We start from the raw sequence: 18,069 nt of genomic DNA on the forward strand, positions 1-18,069 counted from the left end.
AACTTCCATGTGCCACAGGTGCGGCCCTTAAAAAAAAAGGTTAAACAAAACACAAGTACTTCCAGTTTATTCGTATCAAAAAACTGTTTTCTCTCTTAGTATATAAAGAAAACATACTTTTACACTTGATTTCAATACTTCTGCAGCTGTCTGTGTTCTCCATGCCTGTATATGGGGTCTTATGGAAACCGAAGGCTCCCACAGGGTAAGGTCTGAGGAGACAAGTGTGACCTTGCGAACATATATAAACATTGTATATTCAATACATCAGCAAGAAGTACCATTGCTTTTTTATTTGGCAGTAGTAGAAATACATCCATGTTACAGTGCATATTTTGGCTAAAGTGCCGATGTTATTTTTTTCTGCTACTGTAGTGTTTCACGTTTACATAAATTATTAAGTGCAGTCCTTACATTTAGGAAATAGACACATTTACCGACATCAGCCAAGTAAAGCTAATACATAGTTGTTCTCAAACCTAAGCAAAACAATAACAATCATTAGAAACAAAGAAAGGATACCCTTATTTCCGTTACTCACAGATTACATAAATTCCTAGTCTCACATATAGAGATATTTCTAAATTTGATTAATCCAAACAAAAAGAGATTTTAACTCAGCCTAATTCTTATAATCACTTTGAAAGGTAAATTCTAAATAATTTCCTAATACGTGTTCACATTAAAATAAAAGCAAATTATGTTGTGAATATAATTTAAAATTTCTGATTATGAAAAGTCGCAGAGAAGTATATTAAATGTTACTTTGGCATTCTTCTCTCATAGGTTTAAAGGAATGATAAACTAAAGAAATCTCTTGTAATGTAAAGAATCACTCCTTAGGTAATCATTTAAGTAGAAAACGTTATATCTTAAGGCAAGAAAAAATTTGAAAATATTTTTTATAAAGTCAGGTAATTCAATAAATTAATGGAACCATAATAAATGGATGCAAATAAAAAGTACTTTGGAGTTCCCTGGTAGCTCAGTGGATTAGTCATCTGATGTTATCACTGCTATGGCATGGATTTGATCCCTGGCCCAGGAACTTCCAAAAGTGCCAAAAACAAACAAACAAAAAATAAACAAACTTCTTTATGAGAGAGGAAAAGTTCTCTGGAGCTGACTGCAACAGTTTGGAAAACTTGACTCCTCTTTTAAAAAGAATCTCATTTGACATTTAATTAAACATATCGTAAGCCTTCAAGAAGAAATAACTAGACTTTTGGTTGAACAAAGATGTGAAGAAACCAAAATAGAAAAAAAAAATTATCAAATATAAATCAACTGAACACTTATCTTTTTTCTTCCAGAACAGAGGAGGGAAAAAATCCATTTTCTCATGACTAATTCAAGGCCTTCTTATAATTTAGATAGGGAAACAGATGGCAGGACTCATGTGGCAAAGGCAATTTTTGGTAATACTACCATGAGTAAGTGTTAAACAGGGTTTTATCCTAAAAGGCTCTAGACTAGCTTACTAGTTTATTAGCTTTTTAATTTTTTAAAACATGGTTTCAGCTGTTCAACCCAATTTCAAGGCAAACTGAAATTGGTACATACATTTGAAGTACTTTAGCAGTCAGAAACATTTTTAAGAGATGTTTCTTTAGAAAAGTCAAGTTTCTTCCCTTACAGTAGAAAGCGTTTTTCCTATACCTATTACCCTGCAAGTTTATGCAGTCATTCTTTTTTTTTTTTTTTTTTTTGTCTTTTTGCCATTTCTTGGGCTGCTCTCACAGCATATGGAGATTCCCAGGCTAGGGGTTGAATCACAGCTGTAGCTGCTGGCCTATGCCAGAGCCATAGCAACGCAGGATCGGAGCCGCGTCTGCAACCTACACCACAGCTCACGGCAATGCCGGATCCTTAACCCACTGAGCAAGGGCAGGGATTGAACCCGCAACCTCATGGTTCCTAGTCAGATTCATTAACCACTGAGCCACAACGGGAACTCCTATTTAGTCATTCTTATCTCTTTCGTCCAAAGCCACAAAGAAAGCATCTCACTAAGGTAGTAGCTTCTGAACTGACCAGAAACTAATCAAACTCAGGCACTGACAAACCAACCATTTAAATAAGGGAAATTTCTCTTTTATTAAGGTGAAGTGTGAAAAAGAAGAAAAAAATTGTAAAAAAACCTTCTGGAAAGCCATTCATCTTAAGTGATCAAATAAATTCCCTGGGGTTATTTCATGTAGTAGCAGCATTATTAAATAGTGCAATTCCTCAAAATACATTTCAAACAATAGCTTCCTCAAATAAAAAAGGGATTTAAGTTTACTTATAGCTTTGTTTATAAAACCGCAGCTTAAAACATTTAGCCCCCCTAAACAAGAAAATTAACATAAGCAATAACTTCCTTGCTTACACAGTAATGGGACTGGGTGTGTGCACACATGTGTGCATGTGTGTGAATCATTCAAGGCCAATGGTATCTCAACAAGAAGCTAAAACACAGGATATAAATTAAAAACGAAAATATTAACATAATGGAATTTTAAGTTTTGATACTTTAAAAAATACTCTTCCGTCATTACTAAGAATTATGAACAGCCAAATGTTAAATTAAGAATATATGTAAAAAAAGTCAAGGAGCTACATACTCAAAAAATATTAGAGTAATATTTCATATTGTTTAATGCTATAACCTACACATTATGGAACACAGCACATGCAAACATAAAGATTCTGAATCTCCTATTTTGTAACTAATATTACATAAATGTGGCACACACATAAACTTAAAACCTTAAAAGATTATGCCTCTTTCTTCACTTTTCATTTTCCATTCATTAACCAGAAACTAGGCACTTTAATCTAAAAATGCATTTTTCAAAAAATATATCTTATATCCTTCTGGGTAACACTCCTAAAATGATAAAGCTCACTTTAGGAGCAAAATCAACAAATCCAATCCATTGATATACTGAGTCAGCCACTCTAAATAAGTGGTATACGATTTAGACACAAAATTAATACAAATCTCGAAGTATCTAATATACTCTGAAAAATCTTACTCATATGAATAACCCATTTGTTCATATATCCACCATAAAGGACAGGAAATATACTCCATACCATTAAAAATATTTAACTCTATATTCAGGGGGGGAAAAACCCTTCTTTAAAACTTACTCTACGAGTCAAAGTATGAATACTTTAAAAATATGGGTATGACAAATTCTCAGTGTGTTAAGTTCCTCTGCAGAAATAACTAAAAGCCAGTTTTGTAGAAGGAGAAGAAAGAAATTATTGTACTATATCAACATTAGTACCTTCAGATTTGGGGAGACAGTGTCAAAATACACGGGAAAAATTTTAATCTATCAGTTAATAAATGTTATATTTTCCATCAATATTTATTCAAGGAAAATGCTCTAACCTATACCAAGATAACAGAAATTTCTTCATTTTATCTATTGTAACATACAGGATCAACAGTAATATATTTTGGAAACTGTAATAAATCTAATATAAACTTATAACTTTTCATCTTCTCGGTGGCAATTCATTTAAATGTTTTATAATGATACTAGGCCACTACAATTTCTTTGATTCAAATACTTAAGCAAATGCACAAGCAATAATGTAAGCAGTACATATTAAACACCACTACTGTCTAAACCTGATTAAACAGTGAATAACGTTACAATTAAAAACACATTTTCAGGCAAAGTTTGTTGACACTAGGAGTAATATATTCTTGCATATGTGGGCCATAAAAGTCTTGGCTAAAGTATGTATCTTCGAGGTGCAAAGCATAAAAACAAAGCTTGTGAGCATGAAACTGGACATTTCATATAGCTTCCAAATGACAAATCAATTAACTCCAAAGTACTGGTTTCAATTCACGCAATAGTTCTGTAAAATACACAACATTTTACAATGATTATTACCTAAGGATTGTAAGGAGACGCTTTGGACACACTACACAGGGATCCAATGACAGAACTGCTGTGCAAGTACAGTACAATCACTCCTTCTTTACTAGACTCTTTTTTTTTTTTCCTCCCTGAGTCCATAGCCACCAGTTCTGTGTAATACATGGTACGAAATCAATAGTTACCTTTCAAGGTATTTCATAGCACACACAAATTGTCTGGTTTTTAAGGTCCTTATTGTACTTTGGCTTCCAAAAGGCTGCTGGGCATAACAGGACCATGACTACTTATACAGCTACTCGTATGCCTCAGGGCATCGGCTCCAAGATAGGCCATTAAAAGCTCAGTGCGGCGAATGAGTAACTGCATGAGGTCTTCGGCCAAAGTCTCTATACTGGAATAGCGCACCTTCTCAAAATCAAAGATGTCTTTGAGAAAGAAAAGAACTTGGTTCTGGAAAATGAGAACAAAACAAATTGGCACTTATTAGAACAAAATTATATTACATTGAAATAGTTACTACTACGGTACCAGATATTTAATTAGGGGCCGGTTCCACTATTAACTTCCTATCTTACTGGAAAAGGATTAAACATTTTTGGGGTCTCATTTTATTTTTCTATAAAATAAGGGATAAAACTACTTGTCATTTTTACTCCTCAGGTCTGATGTAATGATCAAGAAAAAAAAAAATCTATGGAAAATGCCTAAAGCACTGTATAAATGCAAGGGGCTATTAGTCCTTTCCCACTAATTGAAGTTTCCAGTGTTACCTCAGCACTATCACTACTTTACTATAGAAGGGTAAACTATTTCCAATAATTGTAACTTACAAATTTCAAATGCATATATTTCTGTAAAAAAAAAGTTAAGACACAAAAAAATTAAAGTAATTTCAGGTCTCAAGTGGAAGATCGTGAAGGATATTTCATTTCAGTAACTTAATGCTTATGCTGAAACTTAAGCAAGTTGTATACTACTAAGTAGTAAGCCTCAGGATGTTACGTCATGATAGGAAAAAAAAAAGTAATTCCAAAGAACAAAAACTAGAAATGTTTAATTTCTATCCTAGAGAAGTCAAATGTTAAGAAATACTAAGACGGCACTTCATAGATTTCACTAGGTTTTATATATGGAAGGGTCACTGGCAATCAAACTGTCAAGTCCTTCATTTTACAGATGATTTAAAGGAGGACAAAGCTTGATTTGCCCACAGTCAGACTGCTCATTAATGGCAGACTTCATTCCCAGTCCAAACCTTTCCCACTTAACCTTTCATTTGAGAGGTAAACTCATCTAAAACTAATGAATTTTCAATGACAGTAAAATAAACACTTCCCAAGCCATTTACATAAATACTACATTAACAGCACATAAATAAAATAATTTAATTTTTTAATGAAGGGTATAGTGAAACATCTAAACTTTCAACATCAAAAACTTTCTAGTTCACATTTGATTATGTTTATTTTCTGTGCTCCTTGAAACTCAGCCTAAATTCAGGACTATTAAACAGTGAGACTTTTCTTGGCACTGTGCCAGGCAGAAAATTCGGCAATGAGCTACAACTTGTATCTGGGTAAACTTAAACTGCTGACACTGAGACACCATTTTTAAACTTCCATCTTATTTCTCACAGCTGGGATTTTATCATTCCTATTACCTTGCCCCCCCCCCCATAACTTATTTCTAAATTGCCACATGTGCAATAGAGACAGATGTTACTTGTTTTATAAATTTCAAAAAGTGTCCGGGCATGAAGAACGGTCTATAGCAACTTGTTTAACATAACACATATGAGAACATGTATCCATTACAGAAGGAGCTGATTAAGGTGGACAGACTTGCTGAATCTTCTCCAGGATAAAGCACCAAAACTACTTAAGGAGGTTCCACTGGCACCTGGTGACTTTCCTAACTTTACAACATTAGATAAGCTTCTTTCTTCTACAAAGGCAAAAATAAACAGAATAAAATCTTATTCATTTTACAATTTAGAAAAAAGAAATGATTCGATAACTGGAAATACCTTAAAGAAGCAACACAAATCATACAGAGAATTTCTAGGACCCAAAAAGCCCCAGGCTAGGACTGGGCTGATGTGCTCACAAATGGCATAAAAATGGGCAAAAAATCCATCTGGGATCTGTTGGGAAATAAAGGAGAATCAAGTTATTTTTCCCTTCTTCTTTTTTTTTTTTTTTTTTTTTTTTTTTTTGCGTTTCAGGTCTGCACCCACAGCATATGGAAGTTCTCAGGCTAGGGGTTGAATCGGAGCTATGGCTGCTGGCCTACACCACAGCCACAGCAATGACAGATCCAAGCCGTGTCTGTGAGCTATGCCACAGCTTATAGCAAAGCTGGATCCCTGACCCACTGAGCAAGGCCAGGGATCGAACCTGCATCCTCATGGATACTGGTCGGATTTGCTTCTACTGCACCACAACGGGAACTCCTATTTTTACTTTCTTGCATTTGCATGCTATTCATCATATGACCAGCTTTTTTTTGAAGACAGACCAAAGGTCAATAATTATCCAGCCTAGTAAGACAGTTAATAAACCTACAAGTAACTTTCAGAACCACAGAATGCTTTATGTAGATTTCATATCCTAGCCAACATTCAATGTGCTGAAAACATTTCTATTCTTTTTTGTCTTTTCAGGGCCACACCCACAGCATATGGAGGTTCCCAGGCTAGGGGTCTAATCAGAGCTGTAGCTGCCAGCCTACACCACAGCCACACCAATGCCAGATCTGAGCCACGTCTGCGACCAACACCACAGCTCACAGCAACGCTGGATCCTTAACCCACTGAGTGAAGCCAGGGATCAAACCTGAAACCTCACGGTTCCTAGTTGGATTCGTTTCTGCTGCGCCACGACGGGAACTCCTAAAAAAATTATTCTTAAAAGCATTTTTACCTCATAAAAAAAAAAATCACATCAGTGCTATAACTAAGCAATAACAAGAATGCTACAATGTTTCTCAGTAGTATAATTTTTAGGATTAATGAGATCTACCATGGTTTCAACTAGTTCAGTAGAATTTAAGAAATTCTACTCAATCAATCAGATTGTTTGAAAAAGACTAAAATGGATTTTAAATGATTAAGCAAAAAATATGCTTACTAGAAGTCTAACTTTTAGTTAAGGAACCAGATATTATTGAAGCATTTAATTATGTAATGCCCCTCCTTGTGAAATGGTAGTACCTACTGTTGTGATTTAAGAAACTCTGGAAGTTTATTAACTTTCTAAATTTCCCTTGTTAAATAACATTCTGTGGGTCTCATCATACAGCATCTACAGGGGATAAGTATGCATTAAGATTCAGCTTCTTTGAGGGGTTATTTTCTATTTTACAGGCCTCCAAGATACCTTTTAAACTTCAATTTGAAAATACAGCAGCAGTTACCATTTAATGTATACCTATTATATTCCAGATAATACCCACTATATTCCAGTTCTACTTAATTTAATAACATGTTCCTTAAAAGTAGGCTGTGTTAACATCAGTTTAACATGTAAAAAGTGAGACATCAGAGGGGTTAAAAAAATCTGTCCTAGGAGTCCCTGTCGTGGTGCAATGGAAATGAATCTGACTAGGAACCATGAGGTTGTGGGTTCAATCCCTGGCCCCACTCATTGGGTTAAGGATCTGGCGTTGCTATGAGTATGGTGTAGGTCGCAGATGCAGCTCGGATCTGGTGCTGCTGTGGCTGTGGCGTAGGTTGGCAATTGTAACTCTGATTAGACCCATAGCCTGGGAACCTCCATATGCCATGGGTGTGGCCCTAAAAAAACACAACAAAAAACCTGTCCTAATTCCCACGTAATGGCTAGGTAGTGAAGGCAAACAAGTTACCAGGGATACACTAATTGTAGTCTAAGAGATGTTCTGCATGTATTAAAATTCTAAATCCTATACCTAGTTAACTATATATATTAACTATGTTAGGAATTCAGACAGATAAGTTAGCATAGGCCAAAGCAGAAGGGTCATGCTTCATCAAGGAGCAGTGTGAGCTGAACTCAATAGTAGGTAAGATTTATTTAAGTACAGGGGATGGAGTATGGCATTCCCAGTACAGGAAAGAGTTTCCGAGTTTCTTCTTTCTATAGATATAGAAAGAAGACTACTCTAAGGTATGAGATTTGTGCTATGAAGTGGCCTACGCCATAGCTGCAATGTCAGATCTGAGCCGCGTCTGCAAACCTAAGCCACAGCTCAGGGCAACACCAGATCCCTAATGCACGAGCAGGGCCAGGATCAAACCTGCATCCTTATGGATATTATGCCAGGTTCTTAATTTGCTATGCCACAATGGAAACTCCCTGGAATCATTTTTAATACAATTTTTAAAGGTTACACTTCATTTACAGATATTACAAAATATTGGCCATATTCCCCATGTTGCACAATACTTCGTTGTACAACATCTTTTATACAAGAGTTACTCAACTACATGGTGTCCAGAATTATTTAAGAAAATTTTTTTATTTTTGGTTGTGCCCAGGGCATTTAATAGTTCCTGGGCCAGGGATCAATACCACACCACAGCAGCAACCCAAGCCACTGCAGTGACAACACCAGATACTTAACCTGCTATGCCACAAGGGAACTCCTCCACAGTTGTTTTTGACAAGCACTTGCTGCAGATGCTGTGAGGATTATGCTTCTCACACTTGGCAATGCGCTTGTTTCAAAGTTATAAGGATCAGGCTTACAAATGTGGATAAGATAAAATGCTACAGGTCAGTGGGCAAGTAATAATAACATAAAAATAACCAACTCTTACATGATGCACTATGCCAAGCACTATTCTTAGCACTTTACATATAATCCTTAAAAAAAACCCATGAGGCAGATACTCTGCTCTTTTTTAGAGATGAGGAAACTTAAGGCAGAGAGAGGTTAAGCAACCTGCCTGAGGTCATGGCTGGTGAGTGACATCTGAAACTAGGCAGTCTCACTCCGAGTTATCCCATTAGCACAGGAGTGCCTGGTGACAGCAGCACGCAGTGGGTAAGAGGGGTGGAGGGTGTGGAGCATGGGGGCAGGAGATGTTTCTGGTAGGTGCTCTCAGCTGAATAAAGCAGCTATAAGAATCAAATCATCATTTCCCAATTGGATTACATGAAGTGGAATATACCATATTAAATCATTTTTTAAATCTTACAATATCACTAAGTGAAAAACAAAAAACGACAGCCCCGGTTAGAGCTGTTTCTAACTCTAGCCCACTTCCCTGCACGCCTCCATACTGGCTACACTGAGCTATAGAGAATGTTCAGGAAGAGGGAGAAGGACTTCACAAACAGAGAAGCCAAGCCAGTTCTAAAAGGTCACTCATCAGCCTGAGGGACAGTGCTTTCGAGCTGCCATCCCCAGCCAAGAACTGACTTAGATGTTTCTTTTACAGGAGCCTCAAATTACTTTACAAAAAAGTGCAAGATATAATGAATTTTACCTTCATCTGTTGCCTTTTCTGTTTCAATACTGACCAACAACTTGAAGCCACGGCCTAAACATTTACAGAGGAGAAAAAGCAAGATTTAAATCTATTAACTATATAAACTTTCCATTTAGAAGAGACTTTTATTAGAAGTTCAAAGTTCTAAAGTGTTTAAAACATTAACTCCTAAAAAGAACTAGTCCATGTTCCTTCTATCGTTTGTAAATATAAAAAAAAGTATTTATAAATTTTAAAATTAAATAGCCACTAAAAGAAAAAGGCTGGGCTTGGGGGCCAAGGAACCTGGTAGCCAATGAACTTGGTAATTATAATACAAGTAATTCTTTTCTTCAAGAATAGTATTGCTGGAAATAGTTGTGAGTAGGGCCAACAGCTTTATTCAAACAAAGAAGTAAGAAACACAACCATGACAGGGACAAAAATACCCAGGTGGATCTTGAAGAAATATGACCCTACTCTGGCATGACCCAACTTTGATCAAGGTCACTACCCCAAATCAGTTATAGAAATGGGGGATATGTAACCTTTATGGTTAAAACACACTTTGAGGGAAGAGTGGATTTATTAAAAATGCTTTAAAATGCAGTATCAGGAATTTCCAAAATAATTGTGAAATAGCTAATTGGAACATTTTTAAAAAGCATTCGAACTTCATCATGAATCCCACCTACTTCGAGATACACACTTAAGCCCAACCAAAAAAAAAAAAAAATGTTAGAGATATGAGTAAGAAAAATAATAGAAACTAAAAACAAGGTAAAGAATATAGTTTAAATCTATTTTATCTTTGTGTATGCCTACTCTTTTTCTGCCCTAATTTTTTTTTTTTTTTTTTTTTTTGGTCTTTTTTACTATTTCTTGGACCACTCCCGCGGCATATGAGGTTCCCAGGCTAGGGGTCGAATCGGAGCTGTAGCCACTGGCCTACGCCACAGCCACAGCAACGTGGGATCCGCGCTGCATCTGCAACCTACACCACAGCTCACGGCAACGCCGGATCGTTAACCCACTGAGCAAGGCCAGGGACCGAACCCGCAACTCATGGTTCCTAGTCGGATTCGTTAACCACTGCGCCACGACGGGAACTCCTCTGCCCTAATTTTTGATAGTACTTGGGAACAAGAATCTCCATGTTTTCCTCCAAAAACATATATACTGTCTTTCTACTGAAGCTGCTATATTTCAGTTTAGCCTCAGAGCCATTTCAGTTACAGACAATTTTTGTCAGGCCTGAACTAATATGAACCCTGAATTTGTTATTGTTGTTGTTGTTGTTTTAGATCTGAAGAAACACTGGGTCCTCCAGGTCAAGGCAGGGACCGATAGAAGAGCCGAAAGGGACACTTCACACAAAGATGTTATACATCATATACATCTGATCCCAGTACCAAAGGATGAGCTCAGTTCCCCAATAATGTTCTACAGGCAGATTATATATAAATCTTATTCATCTTCCCAGTTCTAGTTTTCATCAAATTTAAACAGTTACCACTAAGAAGGTAAACCACCACTTACAGTTTCTTTGAAGGAGGAGTTTAGCCAGCGATTATTTACTACATTCTGTATGGAAGTGGGTGGGTTTTCTAAATCTTCAAAGGAATCCATTAATATAAAATCCAGGACAACATCATAAAAATTTAGATTTTTCACCTGCATTAAATTATGAGTTAAAACAGCAATTAACATTACACAGAGCTGAAAAAAAGTCTGAGCCAGGCTTCATACATTACAATAGCAGGATGTTTTTAGTTGAATCAGATTACATCTAAGACAGAAAAAGAGGAAGAGGAGAGATACCTGTGAAAACAACTAACCATCCAAAATTATAATTCACATGACAGCTGTTCCTTCCTAGATCCCATCAGGTGAAATTAATCTTCCCCTCCATTCTGGTCTAGGGGTCTTCTGGCATCCTCTGCTTTGTCGTTTAGCCACTGGTGTACCTGCCTGTCTTTACCACCACATCATGAATCCCTTGCTCTTTCATTCATGCATATCCTGTATGGTGCAATATGCTGTACCAGGTGCTCAGGCTTCTACACTAAGCAAACTAGATGCTTAGGGTGTAGTGAGGAAAACAGACAGAAATAAAGAATTCCACAAATACATGATTAAAACTGTGGTAAACACAGAAAGGAAAAAGTGCAGGGTACTGTGAAAACTTATGATGAAGCTTCTCATTCAGACTGAAGGTCAGTGAGGGCTTTTTTCAGGGGGTGAGGCCAGACAGCTACAGGAAGCACCTTGTCAAGGACTTGAGGGGAAGAGAGAACCCAGTGGTGCTGAGACAGAGCTGACCGCTGAAAGTGTGCTGAAGCTCTCTACGGCAGAGGGCATAGATGCGAGCACCCAGCAGTGAGACAGAGCTAGCGCCCACAGAGTTTATGGCCCGTGTTAATTGGTGACTTTGGATTTATCCCCACAGTATTCTGGGAATAGTGGTAGAGGGGAGACGAATGATCGGATCTGATTTTTAGCTTCAGTTCCTTGTGAATTATTTTATTTCTCCTTCCAGTTTTAATGAGATATAATTGACAGACAGCATAAGACATACAACATGATCTGACTCACACACGTCATGAAATAATTTTAAGTTTAGTGAACATCATCACCTCATACAGACGGAACATTAAAGAATTTGAAAAAATATTTTTCCTTGTGATGAGAACTCTGAACAACTTTCATATACATTACAAAGCAGTGTTGATTATCTTTAACATGTGGTACAGCATATCTCTAGTATTTATCTTTTTTTTTTTTTTTTTCTTTTTCAGTCACCTCCATGGCACGTGGAAGGTCCCAGGTCAGGGACTGAATCGAAGCTGCTCACAGCTGAGGCAGTGCCAAATCCTTAACCCACTGAATCAGGCAAGGATCATACCGGCACCACCACAAAGACAAGGTGGATTACTAACCCACTGCGCCACAGCGGGAACTCCAACTTATCTTTTAAGTGGAAGTCTGTGAGCATTTTTTTTTTTTTTTTTTTTGTCTTTTTGCTATTTCTTTGGGCCGCTCCTGCAGCATATGGAGGTTCCCAGGCTAGGGGTCGAATCGGAGCTGTAGCCACCGGTCTACGCCAGAGCCACAGCAACGCAGGATCCGCGCCGCATCTGCAACCTACACCACAGCTCACGGCAACGCCGGATCGTTAACCCACTGAGCAAGGCCAGGGATCGAATCCGCAATCTCATGGTTCCTAGTCAGATTCGTTAACCACTGCGCCACGACGGGAACTCCCTCTGTGAGCATTTTTTGACCACCTTCATCTAATTTCCCCCTCCCTTGACCCTCTGTTCCCTCTGGTAACCACAAATCTGATCTCTTTTTCTGTGAAATTGTTTGTTTGTTTTTGAAGTACAATTGACCTATGCTGTGTTAGTTCCTGGTATATAACACAGTGATTTGATATTTTCATACATTTCAAAATGATCAATGCAAGTATAGTTATATCTGTCACCATACAAAGACATTACATCATTATTGACTATATTCCCCACACTGTGCATTTCATACCTGTGGCTCATTTATTGGATACCTGAAAGTTCATACCTCAATCTCTCTCACTTACTTTTTTCCTCCCCCTGCCTCCCTCCCCTCTGTTGACCATCTGCCTGTTCTCTGTATCCATGACTCTGTGTCCGTTTAGTTATGTTTATTCATTTGCTTGGTTTTTTAGGTTTCACATGTAAGTGAAATCGTGCAGCATGTCCTTCTCTGACATCTCACTTAACATAATACCCTCTAGGTCCATCCATGTCATCACAAATGGCAAGATTTCATTCTTTTTTATGGCTGAGTAGTATTGTGATTGGTATGTTTTAAAGACTGTTTTGGTAGCAATGTGGAGTGCAGAACAGAGAAGCAAGAATGATGCAGGGAGAGGAGGAACAGGCAAGGAATCAGGGAATGCAAAAGCCCTGAGAAAGTCCAGGGAAGCACAAGAGTTACTTAGACTTCGATGGGACCGGCATATGAGAAAAGGTGAAGAGGAGTTCCCGTTGTGGTACAGCAGAAATGATTCGACTAGTATCCATGAGGTTGCGGGTTCAATCCCTGGCCTCGCTCAGTGGGTCAGGGATCCATTGTTGCCGTGAGCTGTGGTGTAGGTCGGTCACAGATGCAGCCTGGATCCCAAGTTGCTGTGGCTGTGGGGTAGGCTGGCAGCTGTAGCTCCAATTCGACCCCCAGCTTGGGAACTTCCATATGCCACACATGCAGCCCTAAAAAGCAAAAGAAAGGAAGGAAGGAAGAAAGGAAAAAGAAAAGGTAAAGAAACTGAAAGGGATTTGGGAGTTAAACTGGCAAAGCTTAGACATGAATATGATCAAGTCAGTGAGGACCAAGGAGGTGTAAAGGATGAGTCCCAGGGTCCGGGCCTGTAAAACTGAATGCATACTGGTCTCTTCACTGAGTGAGGGAGCACCAGACAAGGAAAGACAATGCCTCTATGTTTTGGCATCACCTGTTTTCTCTGCCTAGAAAGCTTTTCAGCCACTTGCAAATTCATTCTTTAAGCTTCTATTACAACAAAATATTCCAGGCTCATTATGTACTTTCCCTATCTCAGTGCTGGAATCAGCCATTTTTCCAAGGAGTCCTATTTCCTTCTAGAAGACAGTGGTACTTGGAAGCCAAGATCTATGTTCTAAGGAATAGTTTTTTTCTTTTTCTTTTCCTTTCTATAGCTGCACCTGCAGCATATGGAAGTTCCCGGGCTAGCGGTCAAATCAGAGCCAAATGTGCAGCCTAAGCCACAGCTCACAGCAACACTGGATCCTTAACCCACTGAGCAAGACCAAGTATCTAACCTGCATCCTCACAGAGACTACGCTGGGTTCTTAACCCACTGAATCACAATGGGAACTTCCTGGAATAATTTTTCTTTTGAGGTGTTGCTGTTCCCAGACCCTCTCAGTGAATAGAGCAAGGAAGTTTATGTATGTTTACGTATATGAAAACCCTTATATTTTTTCTTGTATCTATCTATCTAAATTGTAAACTATGAATTCACACTGACAGCTCCAGTTCTAATCCTGGCTTTTTATACTTCCCTTCTGACAGCAAGAAATTTGGCTCTGACTATTCTCAACATATTTAATTATTTGTTTGATCCTGTGTATGTAGCCAATCCCCTGGCCCCATTGAGCTACTATTGTCCAATCTGAAACCATCCTTCACAGGCTACCATTACCATCCTGCTAGCTAGCACCTGTTCTTTGACTTTTAGAAGGAAAGAAGGAAGAAAGGAATGAATGAAGGGCTTTGTAAAAAATATGACTTTCAACTGCTGCCCCGAAGTAAAAGAATATGGTTGCTATTGCTCATGACTTTGTCATAACCACCACCACAAACTGGTTTTACTGTCATTAAACAAAGACAAGGAAACAGTGGCCTCAAATTATGTAAATATTATGTGTAAATAACTAAACAGAATATTATAAAAATGCGAACTTACTCCTCTAGCAGCAAGTTCCATTTCAGTACTATCCCAGTGATCAGTCTGCTCTAAAAAATAGATCATTTCATCAAAAACATCTTCAAACTTCTTTGGATTCTGCAGAAGAAAACATACTTTAGTGCTAAACTCAACTTTTTAACAAGGCTCAAGCCTACAGAGTAAATAAGTTACTCTTTAAGCAAGTTTGTTAAATTTTCATTCTATTAGTAACCATTCCATTAGGTATGCCATATTCATTTAATATTTTGTTGGTCCAACATTTTAAAGAAGACTAAGAAAATATAAGTCAAATGTCATAAGCAAACTGCTTACTACTCAAACATGTATGCCTATTTAGGTCAGTCCTTGAAATGAAAACTCAGGACAGCAGATACTGTGTGATACTTTCGATGCAGTTCTATTTCTTTTGGAGAAACTCTAGTTCAAATCAGTGGGTTTGTCTTTGAAAGGCCAAGAAAGCAACATAAGATTTACATTGTGAATTGCAAGTAATTAACATCACCGTGTGTATGTGTATGTATGTATGTGTGTGTGTATATATATATACATATATATATATATATATATTTTTTTTTTTTTTGCTATTTTAGGGCTGCACTCACAGCATATGGAGGTTCCCAGGTTAGGGGACCAATCAGAGCTGTAGCCTCTGGTCTACATCACAGCTACAGCAACTCGGGATCCAAGCCTCATCTGTGACCTACACCACAGCTCACAGCAACACCAGATCCTTAACCCACTGAGCGAGGCCAAGGATGGAACCCGAATACTCATGGATCCTAGTTGGGTTCATTAACCAACTGCTGAGCCACGAAGGGAACTGCAATATCACCCTATATTTATTTTACACTTTAAAATTATACTTTTCCTTTAATCATCATAAGAACACTCTAAAATAGGGTACCATAAACATAATTCTATTATACAGATGTGGAAACTAAGGTTTAAAGGGAGAGAGTCTGAAAACCCTCGTGTTCAAATGCCTTAAGGAAAGCCTGTTTTGAGGTTTTTTTTCATCATCCAGACACATTCTACACATAAAGGAAAATGGTTCCTTACAATCTTAAGGTTCTTGCCATTGCTTCTGCCTCATTCAGTCCCATGATGATAAGTAAGAGGAAGCTCAGTTTGTATTTCCAGATTTCTGAGAGCTACACTAGTTCCTGGAAACTTCTTACTGAACGGGATTGAAGGACGTAAGAGAAGAGGTATCAGAAATAACAACAGTGGTGGCCTAGTAGCAGATCTAATGATAACTCTCACCATTATGTTCACATATTGTATAGCAAATTGGGAATAATTTCTCAACTTGACCAAAAACAGTGTGAACTTTATACACAGAAAATAAATCAACCCAAGTAGAAATCAATGCTCTTTGGGTTATCTATTTTTTTGTTTTTATTTTTATTTTTTTGTCTTTTTTTTTTAGGGCTGCACCTGCAGCACATGGAAGTTCCCAGGCTAGGGGTTTAACTGGAGCTGCAGCTACTGGCCTATGCCACGGCCACAGCAATGCAGAATCCGAGCCATATCTGAGACCTACACCACAGTTCACTGCAACTCCATAAACATGGATAACCTCGTGGATACTGGTTGTGTTCATTACCACTGAGCCATGATGGGAACTCCTGGGTTATTTATTTTTAATATGTGAAACTCGTTAACTATCTACAACTATATTTTAGAGTTCTCCTTGGTGGCTCAGCGGGTTAAAGAACCTGACTAGTTTCCATGAGGATGCAGGTTTAACCCTGGCCTCATTCAGTGGGTGAAGGATCCAGCGCTGCCATGAGCTGTGGTGTAAGTCACAGATGCAGCTCGGATCCCGCATTGCTATGAATGTGGTATAGGCCTGCAGGTGCTGCTCCAATTCGACTCCTAGCCTGGGAACTTCCATATGCTGCAGGTGCAGCCTAAAAAGCAAAGCAAAACAAAGAAATAAACAATTTTATTCTATTCAAAATTTAATGTATTTTAACCTTGGGTTCCACTGAAACAACAATAAAAAAACTTGCCAACAGAAAAGTTTACCTTTCGTGCTTTTACAATTAACGCTGATAAAATTTTCCTCCCACTTTCAGCAAGGAAGATCCTGTTGGCTGATTCTGAAAGAATTACCTGAAAAAAAAATCCAGCCCAAACAAAGAAAAAAAGAGATCTATAATTAACTCGAATGGACACAGAGCTCTTGAACCTATGATAAAAAAAAAGATTAAAGGAAGATAAATCTGAATTTAAGTTCTATTCAATTAATATTAGAACATCAAAATAAATATTATATAGCTCCAAAACATCAAACAATAAAGACATTTTTATTAAATAGCCTTTTTCATTTTAGGAAATCAATGATTTCACAAATAATTCAAATGAAAAATGTGCTAGAACACAAACTAATAGATAATAAAAAAGAGGATTTATATTTTAAGTAGCCATTTGTACACATACATCTCTAGCATCAAAATATCCTATCCTGACAAAATGTGATAGATATGGGAAGTTATAGGAGAGGATGACAAATGAAGAGAGACAGCAGGCAGGAAAAATAAACTTAGTGGACTTATTTGCCATTAGGAATAGGATAATAAAGAGCAAAGAGCAGTCTGTTTATATGCAGCTGGATTCTACAGCATGAGGGTGGGGATGAGTGGCTGAGTGAAGTCACTTAATGTTAAAAAAAAAAATACCTGAAAAGCCTGTCGAATACAGTGAAGTTTGGCAAGAAAATCACTGTCTCCTAGGCACTCCAACATTTCAGTTCTAAGTAATAAACAGGGAGACAACTGTTAAAGTGCATTTAAGATCAAGCCTACTGTAAAATTTGGACTCAAATAAGGCTTAACCTCAGGACCTTAATAAAAAACACATCATGTCTTTTCAATACTGACAAAGCATGTAAAAAATTTTTTTGAGCCTAAAAACATATTTCCCTTATTCTCATAAACATTTTTAATAAATATCAAACATAGCAATAGCATCTTAATAGTTTTCATAAACATAAGCATAGTACCTAAGCACTCTTGAGTAAATTTTTCCTTCTTCAACTAAATGCATGGCTTCCTCGTAAAAAGGACAGTGGCAAAGAGACTCCAGCCTGTAGGTATGTCGTACTTCTTTGTGTTCTGCAAGCTAAGAACAGAGCGGGTTAAAACCGACTACACTGATGCAAAATGAAAAACTATAAAAAATAGACAATAGGATCTTGCTAATATTAAGATATACTCAACTTGATCAAAATGTGAAAGTAA

The 18,069-nt window shown here is 37.6% G+C and overlaps 1 protein-coding gene across 18 annotated transcripts in view; it reads right to left on the reverse strand.

Moving 5' to 3' along the window:
• Positions 1-278: 278 nt before the first annotated feature.
• MIGA1 (mitoguardin 1) overlaps positions 279-18,069 on the reverse strand; it is an 89,673-nt gene continuing 71,882 nt past the window's right edge. For 6 of the 18 annotated variants that reach the window (XM_003356422.5, XM_084964639.1, XM_021096449.2 and 3 more), the window contains 8 exons: positions 17,832-17,950; positions 17,509-17,581; positions 16,856-16,942; positions 14,822-14,920; positions 10,879-11,013; positions 9,358-9,411; positions 5,914-6,030; positions 279-4,337 (listed from right to left, as the gene is read on the reverse strand). In XM_003356422.5, the coding sequence (XP_003356470.4) occupies positions 4,119-4,337; positions 5,914-6,030; positions 9,358-9,411; positions 10,879-11,013; positions 14,822-14,920; positions 16,856-16,942; positions 17,509-17,581; positions 17,832-17,950 (903 nt within the window). In that variant the 3' untranslated portion in view covers positions 279-4,118. Of the gene's footprint in view, positions 4,338-5,913; positions 6,031-8,489; positions 9,412-10,878; positions 11,014-14,821; positions 14,921-15,883; positions 16,002-16,855; positions 16,943-17,508; positions 17,582-17,831; positions 17,951-18,069 lie in introns of all 18 variants that reach the window. The other 12 variants (XR_014807922.1, XR_014807926.1, XR_014807920.1 and 9 more) reach the window with 8 other exon arrangements.

Source organism: Sus scrofa, chromosome 6 (genome assembly GCF_054392235.1).
Source record: "Sus scrofa isolate SSC_HxYL_T2T_F1_AM1 chromosome 6, Sscrofa_HxYL_maternal_Yorkshire_Landrace_v2.0, whole genome shotgun sequence".
In the NCBI taxonomy this organism is placed as follows: domain Eukaryota; kingdom Metazoa; phylum Chordata; class Mammalia; order Artiodactyla; family Suidae; genus Sus; species Sus scrofa.